Source organism: Nycticebus coucang, chromosome 12, assembly GCF_027406575.1.
Source record: "Nycticebus coucang isolate mNycCou1 chromosome 12, mNycCou1.pri, whole genome shotgun sequence".
Taxonomy (NCBI): Eukaryota; Metazoa; Chordata; class Mammalia; order Primates; family Lorisidae; genus Nycticebus; species Nycticebus coucang.
The window spans coordinates 83,643,180-83,656,045 of NC_069791.1; the positions used below are offsets into that span (position 1 = coordinate 83,643,180).

At 44.1% G+C, this 12,866-nt stretch overlaps 1 protein-coding gene across 2 annotated transcripts in view; it reads left to right on the forward strand.

Annotated features, from left to right (window-relative positions):
- The window catches only part of GSG1L (GSG1 like), a 262,208-nt gene that overhangs the window by 190,768 nt on the left and 58,574 nt on the right, over positions 1-12,866 (forward strand). For both annotated transcript variants that reach the window (XM_053557392.1, XM_053557393.1), the window contains exon 4: positions 5,671-5,782. In XM_053557392.1, coding sequence (XP_053413367.1) covers positions 5,671-5,782 — 112 coding nt within the window. The remainder of the gene's footprint in view (positions 1-5,670; positions 5,783-12,866) is intronic.

The following is a 12,866-nucleotide window of genomic DNA, read 5'->3' on the forward strand; positions in this document are numbered from 1 at the left end:
GCATCTGGATTGGTATAGTGAGGAAGAAATTGGAGAAGCTGTAACAATTGAGAATTTGGGGGGCAAGATCCAGCCCTTGGGACTGGATCAGGAACTGTCAGAAAACTAAGGAAAAGGTGGGCACAGCTTTTGGATAGGGCAGCAATTCCAGAGGGAATGAGCACTGGGTAGAAATAGGAGAGGAGATTAGTCCTTCGAGATAACAGAATGACAAGTCAGGTGCAATTTAAAATCATTAGGAAGAAGAATGGATCTTTCCATAAGGCTTGAGAGCAATTGAAAAAATTTAAGTGAGATCCTTACCACTCACCATTCACCAGGATAAATTCTAGATGGATTAACATAAATATCTATAGGTATGAAAATATAGGAGAATATGTTAATGGTGCTGGTTTTCTCAAAGTAGACACAGGAAGGTAAACCCAAAAAGGAAAAGAAAGATTGATGAATTTGACTGTGTCAAATATAGACAAAAAAATAGCTTTTTAAATAATGGCCAAAGCTTGGAAGCAACCAAAGTGTCCTTCGGTAGGTGAATGGATAAACTTTGGTACATCCATGCAGTGGGATATTTTCCAGCAATAAAAAGAAATGAGCTCTCAAGCCATGAAAAGACATGAAGGAACCTTAAATGCATATTGCTCAGTGAAATAAGCGAATACAAAAAGGCTACATACTATATGATTCCAACCACATGATGTTCTGAAAAAGGCAAAATTATGGAGACAGTAGAGAGATCTAGGGTTGCCAGGGGAGATAGAGAGGAACAGATAAAGCCCAGGAGAAGTTTAGGGCCATGAAACTGTTCCAGGTGGTACTGCAATGGCAGATACGTGTCACTGTACATCTGTCAAAACCCATAGAATGGATAGCACAAAGAATGAACTCTACTGTAATCTATGAGCTTTAGTGAATAACAGTGTATCAACACTGGTTCATCAGTTGTTAATAAACCACCACACTAATGCAAAATGTTAGTAACAGGTGAAACTTTGGGGGCAGGGACAGGGGATTATGGGAACTCAATATTTTTCCACTCCGTTTTTCTACAAACCTCTAAAAAGATGAAGTTGATTAATTTTTTATAGACAAGATTAAGAAGGAAATTACCAAATTTTTGGAACAAAATGATAATGAAGACACGAATTATCAGAACCTCTGGGGTACTGCAAAGGCAGTCCTAAGAGGGAAATTTATAGCACTGCAAGCCTTCCTCAAGAGAACAGAAAGAGAGGAAGGTAACAACTTAATGGGACATCTCAAGCAACTGGAAAAAGAAGAACATTCCGATCCGAAACCCAGCAGAAGAAAAGAAATAACCAAAATTCGAGCAGAATTAAATGAAATTGAAAACAAAAGGATTATACAACAGATCAATAAATCCAAAAGTTGGTTTTTTGAAAAGGTCAATAAAATAGATAAACCTTTGGCTAACCTAACCAGGAAAAAAAGAGTAAAATCTCTAATCTCATCAATCAGAAATGACAAAGACGAAATAACAACAGACCCCTCAGAAATTCAAAAAATTCTTAATGAATATTACAAGAAACTTTATTCTCAGAAATATGAAAATCTGAAGGAAATTGACCAATACCTGGAAGCACGTCAACCTCCAAGACTTAGCCAGAATCAAGTGGAAATGTTGAACAGGCCTATATCAAGTTCTGAAATAGCATCCACTATACAAAATCTCCCTAAAAAGTAAAGCTCAGGACCAGATGGCTTCATGTCAGAATTCTACCAAACCTTTAAAGAGGAACTAGTACCTATATTACTCAACCTTTTCCAAAATATAGAAAAAGAAGGAATACTACCCAACACGTTCTATGAAGCAAACATTACCTTGATCCCCAAACCAGGGAAAGACCCAACAAGAAAAGAAAACTATAGACCAATATCACTAATGAATATTGATGCAAAAATATTCAACAAGATCCTAACAAACAGAATCCAGCAACACATCAAACAAATTATACACCATGACCAAGTGGATTTTATCCCAGGGTCTCAAGGCTGGTTTATATATATAAATATTTATAAATCTATAAATAAAATTTAGCACATAAACAAATTAAAAAACAAAGATCATATGATTCTCTCAATTGATGCAGAGAAAGCTTTTGATAATATCCAGCATCCCTTCATGATCACAACACTTAAGAAAATCGGTATAGAAGGGAGATTTCTAAAACTGATAGAGACCATCTATAGCAAACCCACAGCCAATATCATATTGAATGGAGTTAAATTGAAATCATTTCCACTCAGATCAGGAACCAGACAAGGTTGCCCATTGTCTCCACTGCTCTTTAACATTGTAATGGAAGTTTTATCCATCACAATTATGAAGAAAAGGTGATCAAGGGTATCCATATAGGATCAAACTTTCACTCTTCGCAGATGATATGATTGTATATCTGGAAAACACCAGGGATTCTACTACAAAACTCTTAGAAGTGATCAAGGACTACAGCAGCGTCTCAGGTTACAAAATCAACACTCATAAATTTATGTATACCAACAATAGTCAAGCTGAAAAAACAGTCAAGGACTCTATTCCGTTCACAGTAGTGCCAAAGAAGATGAAATATTTGGGAGTTTATCTAATGAAGGATGTAAAGTTCTCTATAAAGAGAACTATGAAACTCTAAGAAAAATAGCAGAAGATGTTAACAAATGGAAAAACATACCATGCTCATGGCTGGGAAGAATCAACATTGTTAAAATGTCCATACTACCCAAAGCAATGTAAAATTTTACACTTGATCTTAGCTAAAAGGCAGAGAAGTGATAGCAATGTACAATTTTAATGCAATCCCTATTAAAGCTCCACTGTCATAGTTTAAAGATCTTGAAAAAACAATACTTTGTTTTATATAGAATCAGAAAAAACCTTGAATAGCCAAGACATTACTCAGAAATAAAAACAAAGCAGGAGGAATCACGCTACCAGACCTCAGACTATACTATAAATCGATAGTGATCAAAACAGCATGGTACTGGCACAAAAACAGAGAAGTAGATGTATGGAACAGAATAGAGAACCAAGAGATGAACCCAGCTACTTACCGTCATTTGATCTTTGACAAGCCAATTAAAAACATTCAGTGGGGGAAAGATTCCCTATTTAACAAATGGTGCTGGGTGAACTGGCTGGCAACCTGTAGAAGACTGAAACTGGACCCACACCTTTCACCATTAACTAAGATAGACTCTCACTGGATTAAAGATTTAAACTTAAGACATGAAACTATAAAAATACTAGAAGAGAGTGCAGGGAAAACTCTTGATGAAATCGGTCTGGGTGAATATTTTATGAGGAGGACCCCTTGGGCAATTGAAGCAGCTTCAAAAATACACTACTGGGACCTGATCAAACTAAAAGGCTTCTGCATGGCCAAGAAGCAGACAGCCCTCAGAATGGGAGAGATATTTGCAAGTTATGTCTCTGACAAAGGTTTAATAACCAGAATCCACAGAGAACTCAAATGTCTTAGCAAGAAAAGAACAAATGATTTCATCTCAGAGTGGGCAAGGGACTTGAAGAGAAGCTTCTCTGAAGAAGACAGGCGCACAGCCTACAGACATATGAAAAAATGCTCATCATCCTTAATTGTTAGAGAAATACAAATCAAAGCTACTTTGAGATATCATCTAACTCCAGTAAGATTAGCCCATATCACAAAATCCCAAAACCAGAGATGTTGGCGTGAATGTGGAGAAAAGGGAACACTTCTACACTGCTGGTGGGAATGCAAATTAATACATTCCTTTTGGAAAGATGTTTGGAGAACACTTAGAGATCTAAAAATAGACCTGCCATACGATCCTACAATTCCTCTACTAGGTATATATATCCAGAAGACCAAAAATCACATTATAACAAAGATATTTGTACCAGAATGTTTATTGCAGCCCAACTCATAATTGCTAAATTATGGAAGAAGCCCAAGTGCCCATCGACCCATGAATGGATTAATAAATTGTGGTATATGTACACCATGGATATTATGCAGCCTTAAAGAAAGATGGAGACTTTACCTCTTTCATGTTTACATGGATGGAGCTGGAACATATTCTTCTTAGTAAAGTATCTCAGGAATGGAAGAAAAAGTATCCAATGTACTCAGCCCTACTGTGAAACTAATTTATAGCTTTCATCTGAAAGCTATAACCCAATTATAACCTACGAATATGGGGAAAGGGGAAAGGGAGGGGAGGAGAGGGGGGATGATGGGCGGAGGGAGGATAATTTTTGGGACCACGTCTACGGTGCATCTTACAAGGGTACACGTGAAACTTAGTAACTGTAGAATATAAATGTCCTAACACAATAACTAAGAAAATGCCAGGAAGGCTGTGTTAACCAGTGTGATGAAAATATTTCAAATTGTATATAAAACCAGCGCATGGTACCCCATGATTGCATTAATGTACACAGCTATGATTTAATAAAAAATTAATTAATTAAAAAAAGATGCAGTCTATGTAACAGACAGGATTAGTATCCAGAATACCCAAAGAATTCCTACCAATTAATAAGGAAAAAGATTTAAAAAAAGAAAATTAATAAAGGATACAGACAGGCACATTCATAGAAGAAGAAATAGAAGTGATTAATAAACACAAAAAGTACTCAATCTCACTAGTAAGGAGGGACATGCAAAACTCAAAACAATGATATAGTGTTATTTTCTTACCAGGCCATGGGCAAAAGTTTTAATGTTTACAACACGAAGTATTGGGAGGATTTGGGTGAGTACTTAAGGGAGCTCCCAAGGAGCCTCAGCACCTGTTGTGATCACCCTCCTTCCCTGCATCTCCTGACCCAGGAACTCCCACTAACCTGGAAGAATAGACCATATGAGATTGACCCTGGCCCAGAGACACAGACAACAACCTTGGTGTCCTCCATCTCACTCCGGCAAGTGCTTGGATGGGGGCACTTAGAAGTGTGCCCCCAGCCTGCTGGCCTCCAGCTCACGGGAGCCAGCCGTGTGCACCTCTTCTCTGCACTGCCTTCAGTGACATCACACGGGTAGCTTGAACTCAGCCATCGTGAGAGTATTTACACTGTGGAAATTGGCAGATGCTATGAATTAGGGTGATTTTTCTTTTTTTTAACCCAGAGAACCAGTTGTGAAGCATTTACCTTCACACCTGGGTACCCAGAATGACCCACCCCACCCAAGGCTTGGTTCTAGGACTCGGGGCCTCACTCTCTCTTTGTTCTTGTTTCTCCTTACTTATCCTCCTCTCCCCTTGGCTTCATCTTTCCCTTGTCTCCTCTTTATAAATAGGGGAAAGGGTGGCTAGGGCAGTGAGTGGGGACAGAGGGGAAGATGCATCCTAGGCAGCATGGGAAGACCCTGCTTTAAGAGTATTGGACCTGTACACAGGCACAGCTAACCCCTCCACTCCCTGTGTGACCTTGTACAGAATTCCCACCTGCAAAATGGGAATAATCACAGTCAGGGCGACCACATATAGACTCAAGCTCCTGGGCCTGGCTTAGAAAACCAACCCCTCTGGCTGCTCACACTCTGTGTCTCCAGGGGCCCATGTCCTCCCCCAGGACTGACAGGCAGCCAGGCAGTCGAGAGGCCTGTGGGGCGGGTGGACGAGGCCCCTCCTTGCTTCCTGACACTTGTTCTGCTCCCTGCCCTGCAGGCCTCCTGGGAATGGTGGCCCACATGATGTACACGCAGGTGTTCCAGGTCACCGTGAGCCTCGGCCCTGAAGACTGGAGACCCCATTCCTGGGACTACGGGTGGTCTTTCTGGTAAGTGGTTTTTGACCTTCAAGGCCAGAGCACCCTCAGACAGTAGAGCCTCCAGACACTCTTTACTTACGACATCCACAGCTCAGCCCCACTGGGGAAGGGAAAGAAGGCAGGTTGTGGGGGTGAGGCATTTTAAGACCCTAGAATGGGGAATGGCAAACTGCTGCCTGCTGGGCAAATCTGGTCCAATACTTGTTTACATGCAGCCCGCAAGCTAAGAATGGTTTTTACATTTTCAAATGCTTGAAAACAAATCAAAAGAAGCATACGATTTTGTGACATGGGGAAATTATATGAAATTCAAATTTCAGTGTTCATAAATAAAGTTTTCTTGGAACACAGCTATGCACATTGTTTGTGTATTATCTATGGCTGCTTTCACACTACAACTGCAGCTGGAGCAGTGGCAACAGAGCCTGAACGGCCCACAGAGCCTAAGTATTTACTTTTGGTCCTTTGCCAAGCCCAGCCTTAGAGACCTGCTCTGGATGGTAGAAACTGGCAAGACCTGAGCCCGGTGAGCTGTAGGGAACTCTGGGTGGTCCAAGGCGGTAGGAAGACCCTAGTGAGGACCCTGATGTTCAGGGAAGGGGTCAGCACTACAAAGCAGGGTGTGCACAAGAAAGGCAGAATTAGTCAGGATTCCTTTGCTCGTGAGTGATAGAATCCCCAGCTTAAATAAACAAAGCGAGTTTATTAGTTCACGTAACTGAGAAATCCAGGTGGTGAACTCTCTGTTGTAGCAGAAAAATCCACCCCTACATCAGTCTAAGCAAAGAGATACACTGGTTCATGCAAAGGAAAACCGCAGCTGGATGTGGACTTCAGGGTCTGTTTGATCCAGAGTGGCTGACATCATCAGGGCTGAGTTTTTTTCCTCTGTGATCCTCTGAGCACAGCCCCTCCACATTTTAATCCTGTTCCTGGGCCGGCTTCCCTCTTAAGGGTCAGAAAGCTCCTCCTGAGGCTGGTGCCTCCCCCTTCACACATAGGAGAGAAAGGGCTTCTCTTTCTCCAATATAGACTAAATCTCTAAGCTTTGTTCTGATGGGCTTTGGTCATTTTCTCTCTCTTGAATCATCACTAAAGCTTATTAATTCAGCTCAGCCAAGCCCACCTCTGAGGCTAGGAATGAATCCAAAATCCTCAAATGGCGAGTGGGTAGAGCAGATGTTGGGTGAGCTACCATAAGCTCTGCTTCAGGCACTGCTGGATCCAGGCGATTAGGTGATTTCATTAGGAATTCACTCATTCTCTCCTCTTTTTCTGTCTCTGTTCCTTTTGCATTGATGTTGGCTTCATTCTCAAGCAGCTTTTCTCTAAAGCAAAAATTGTCCCACCCCCAGTTCCAGGCTTACATCTTACAAATGTAGCAATACCAGTAGAGAGGTGGGGTTTCTTTCCAATATTTCAAGATAAAATTCTGATTATGACTTTCACTGAGTTAGCTTAAGTCATGTGACTATTGCTGAACCAATGATTCAGACCCTGGGAAGACTGGAATGCTCTAATTGTTCTGGCTCGGGTCATGTGGTCCAGGGAGTGGGCATGGCCTCACTCAAACCCTGGACAGAGAAGGAGGAGCAATCTCCTGATGGAAAATTGGTGGGGGTGACAGAGTGGGTTGCTATCAGAAGAGAGAATGGGGTGGGCACAGTGACTCATGCCTGTAACTCCAATAGACAGCAGTACTCACAAATAGGAGTTCCCCTCCTTTGATCTCTTCTCTAGTTCAGGGGAACTACCTTCCAAGGTCAAGGTCTTAGGAGGTCAAGGCAGGAGGCCAGGAGTTCGAGACCAGCTTGGGCAACATAGGGAGACCCCATCTCTACAAAAATTAAAGAACTAGCCAGGTGTGGGGGTCACACTTGAGCCCAAGAGTTTGAGGTTGCAGTGAATTATAATAATGCCATTGCCCTCTAGCCCAGGCAACAGAGTGAGACCCTGTCTCTTAAAAGAAAAAAAAAAAAAAAGGGAAAATAATGGCAACAGTGGTCAACTACACAGGGTAGCAGGTCTTGGCCCAGTGGTTGGGAACCATTTATCTGTTTGGTCCTTTAACATATACTCGCTGAGTACCCACTCCAGAACAGCGATTGTTTTGGGTACAGGGGTAAAGAAGTGGCCAAGACCATGTTGTAACAAGATCAAGACAAACAAACAAGTTGTATCTGAGCTGTGCTCTGATGTTGGTGTGCATGTCAGAATGAGGGAGTTTACAGACAGCTATGGGAGCATCGAGGAAGGGCCGCTGACTCAGCTTCCGGGCAAGCTTCCTCTGATCCAGGAAGAATTTCCTCAGGCAAATTTGGAGAGGGTGGAGTAAGGTAGTGTGTGCTAGGTAGAGAGAACAATAGACGTAAAGACCTGGAGGCGAGAGCCTCTCTGAGGAAGGCTGATCAGAATGGAGCAGAGGACTATGATTAAGAGAGACGCTATTCCAGACCAGTGGGACCTCTGGCTGCATCTCTGGACTCCATCCTCTTACAGGCAAGGGCATTTGCCTTAAAGGAACCTTGACCTCTTAGCACTAGTCTGATGCCTTCAAGTAGAACAATCCCAGGGGAACCACCTGAAGTTCTGGATCTCATAACTCAACCCTTCCCCCTGGACCAATTCTTTCCTGAGACCTTGACCTTGGAAGGTAGTTCCCCTGAGCTAGAGAAGAGCTCAAAGGAAGGGAACTCCCATTTATGAGTGTTGACTGTGTAGTAATCTCTTACATTTACTGAGCACTGATGTGTCTCAAATCACATTAGCACTAAGAGGTGGTAAGTACTTAGGCGGTGCAGAGAACTTAGGTAACATGCCTGAGATCGTGCAGCTGTGCATAGCAGAACTGGGGTTTGCTTTGGCCCAGGCAGTCTGGTTCCGGAGCCCGTGCTTGCAGCCTGTCTGAGAAGACAATCCATGGATGTGTTTAGCACAGCGTTCAATAGACACATAGGCAGTGCTCGTAAACATCAGCGCTTCTTATAATATCTTGCTGCTACTGACATGAAATTTAATGCATACAATAAGCTTGTGTTGCATATGTGGAAACTGAGGCTCAGAAATTTGGGCCACTTGCCTTGGGTCCTATAGCCTTAAGTGAGAATAGCCTTCTCGCCCAGGCCTCTCCTCCCAGAAGCCGCTGGCTCTCCACTCAGGCCCTCAGCGTCAGGAGGTGAGCCTGCTGGTGTCAGCCACGGGTACCTTTCCCTCCCTGGAGACCACTTCTCTGCTGGCCTCTAAGAGCCACTGGATTCCCAGTGGAGTTGTTAAAGCTGGGGCGTACCACGCAGCCTCTGATCCATTTCTCCCCATCACTGAACCACAAGATGGATCAGCTCCATTTTTCATCCCTCACATCTGTGGCCTTATTAGGACTGTGCCATGTCATCTCACTCCTTTAAGATGTGTGAGACCATTTGTCAAAACTCTGGGCCCTGAAGCCTTCCCTGCTTCCTCACTGACATGGGAGAGGAGCCTTTGTCTTCTGCCCTGATAGGAGGAGCATGTTTAGAGGAGCTCAGAAGTCCCAGTCTCACCCTGATGTCACTGCTGGGCAGTGGTTGGCAGCCTGGAGGGGCGGGTGAGGGTGTGGCCCCTGGAAACAGGTAGCTGGGGTTCAGATCCTAAGTACACCTCTTACTAGATGTGGGGGTTGGTCAAGTCACTCATCCCCTCTATGTCTCAGTGTCCTCAGCTGTGAAGTGGGGACACCCCTCAGGGGACTATCATGAGTAGCACTCCAGTTCTGTATTGATATGTAACATACTGTCCCCAAACCTAGTGGGTTAATGCTGAAATTTACTATTACTGCTTATAGTTTGGGTGGTTGACGGGGATCAGCGGGGTATGTGCTGGGGTCTAACCTCACAGCCTCAGTCAGATGTCAGCTGGAACTGGAGCCATCAGGCCATGAGTGGGTGGGCATCGAGGTGGCCCCACGCAATGCAGGCAGCTGATGCTGACTGGCAGGGGCTGGCAGAGTGGCTCTCACTGTGTAGAGGCTGAGTCCCCAGGGAGAGGGTCCCAAGAGCAAGCATTCCAAGACACCCAGGGACAAGCTTCAGGAGTTTTAAGATCTTGCCTCAGAAGCCACAGAATGTCATTATGCATTCTGTAAGTGAAGAGGCCAGATTCCCGGGGTGGCTCAGTGGGGGACGTCTTTGGAGACTGGTCACCACAAGGGTTGAAATGATGCACACAGAGTCCGTGCTTGAGGAACGTTAGCCTCCCACCAGCTCCACCTTTCTCTACCATGTCCCAGCTCTCTCTGGATCTACCTATGACCATGCCAAGGTAAGACCCTGACAGGTGATCAGGCAGTTGCCAGGCTTAAGGGCTGGGGGTGGGCTGGGATAAGATTAAGACTGGCTGATTACTCCAGAGGAATTCTGGGAAGATGGCCGACTGGTAGCAACAGAGGCTCCTGATCAGAGGGAGAAAACTGGACAGAATCGGACTCTATGAAGCCAAAGGTGGGGAGCTGAGCCAAGAAAGAAGTTCAGCAGGCTGTAACTCCAAGGAAGAGCATTCGAGAAAACAAATTACAGGTACAAAGCCTATCAACTAGAGGACAGGAGACCCCTCCACCAAGCAGGAGGCCCGCCACAGGCTATCTGTGAGTGAGCAGGGAACAAAAGACCTCTCATTTTACCTCGGTGGAGAAAGCTGCTAAACACCAGTTCTTTTTCTCCAGGGAGGTCCCGCTTATGAACCTAGACACCACCCCACCAGGCATAAAATTGAACAGATATTTTCCTCTACAAGTCCAAACTCCCATTCCACCCTTCCCCCTCACATGGCGGTCTGAAGTTCTTCCCCCTGCAGAGTGCAAAGTATTTTCCTGAGAGATCTGGGCATAGTGTGGACCTCCAACCATTAAGACAGAATCTGTGACTAACGGGGAAGAAAGCGGGTGTGGGAAGAAAGGGACACTCAGCAGGAGGAGGAGCAGTCCCCTGGTTATGACTCAGCTTGACCAGTGGTGGTATCGACCCTTGGTTCTAGCTGTGTCTGGTAGGATGGGGTACAGAACCCCCGGCTCTGATGGCACCCACATCAGGAGAGTGGTTGCCCTGTGTGGACTGAGTTTGGCAGGCCTGCTACCAGAGGCTTACCAGGTATGGACTGAGACATGAGGGTAAGGACGTGATCCCTTGTCTTCAGTGGGCCATTGAGCAGAGGCTTACGGGGAGTGGAGGTGGGGAGAGGACTGAGACCTACGGGCGGGGTGTGGTGCCCTGATTCCAACAGAGCCTGCAAACAGAGGCTTGCCAGGTAGTGGACTGAGTCTGGTGGGCAGGGGAGTGGCCCCTGGTTCCAACTCGGCCTGTCAGCAGAGAAGCAGACAACAGTATGGACTGAGTCTGGCAGGTGGGGGCATCAATCCCTGGCTCCAATTGCTGTTGGAGACCCTTGAATCTCTCTCTGTTGAGCAGGGTTTGCACTGCCTGAGACAATTTAATTGGAACTCATGTCGGGGGCTGTCCACTTGAGGACATTCTGAGGTTGACCTTTGAAGTTCTGTAGTGGAAAAGAACTGAAGGGTGGGGGCTGTGCTTCAGCTGTTTGTATCTCTTCACAGCCAAGATTTAAACCTAATACCGTGACTTCATAGGATAGAGTAGAGGTTGGCTAATATCAAAACATAGCTATCTTGTGCTATCTCACCAAGTAGGTCCTCAGAGTCTCTGGCCAAAACTCTGAAAGGGGCCTTTGTAAGGTTGTAGGAGATAAGCCACAATTACAAAGCCTAGCGCTTTGGTAAGGGGCTATCTCTACTACCTGGGAACCCCTATTCAATTTTACCCTACCAGTTCTAATAACCAAACAGTGGAAAATAAACATGGTGCAGACCTAACAGAAGAACTCTGGCAACACAAATAACCAGAGTAGATCTATGCCCCCCCCCCCAAGAAATGACAAAGGAGATACAACTGAAGATGCCATGCATAGACAAGTGGCAGCAAGGTCAGAAATCGAATTCAGAATATGGATAGCAAATAAGATAAATAGAATGGAGGAAAAGATGGAAATGGAATTCCAAAGATTGTCTCAAGAAATTAATGAATTTAAAGACAAAGTCAGCAAAGATATGGACATAATGAGAAAAGAGATCACAGAGCTCAAGGAAAAGAAGAAGGTAGTCAAGGAGCTCTGAAATACAATAGAATCCCTCAGCAATAGAGTTGACCAGGCAGAAGAAAGGATCTCTGAAACTGAAGACAAAGCTTTTGAACGTTCCCAAACACTCAAATAGGCCGACAAATGGAGAGCAAAAACTGATCGTTCCCTCAGAGAGTTGTGGGATCAATCTATAAGATCAAACATTTGTCTTATGGGAATTCCAGAAGGAGAAGAGGATGGCCCTAGAGGTACAGATGCTCTACTCCAAGAGATCTTGGAGGAGAATTTCCCAAGCATTGCAAGAGATACAGAACTTCAAATAGCAGACAGTTTCAGAACTCCTGCAAGACTCAATGCAAATAAAGCATCTCCTAGACACATTGTGATTAACTTTGCCAAAGTTAAGATGAAGGAGAAAATTTTGCAAGCAGCCAGATGTAAGAAAAGCATCACTTACCAAGAGAGAAATATCAGAATGATCTCAGATCTCTCAGCCGAAACATTTCAAGCCAGAAAAGGATGGTCATCAACCTTCAATCTCATAAAACAAAACAATTTCCAGCCTAGGATCCTGTATCCAGCTAAACTGAGTTTCATTTGTGATGGAGAAATCAAATTTGCAAAATTGAAGAAATTTGCGATAACTAAACCAGTTCTCCAGGATATTCTCAGACCCATCCTCCACAATGACTAGCGCAATGCTCTACCTCCAGAGAAAACTTACCCAGAAATTTTTTAACAAACCCCAACTTCCACAGTGGAGAAAGGATTAAAAATGTCCACCAGATTACAGGATTGAATGGCAGATCTATTTTTAGATCTCTTAAGTGTTCTCCATATATCTTTCCAAAAGGAATGAATTAGTTTGCATTCCCACCAGCAGTGCAAAAGTGTTCCCTTTTCTCCACATCCACGCCAACATTTCTGGTCTTGAGATTTTGTGATATAGGCTAGTCTCACTGGAGTT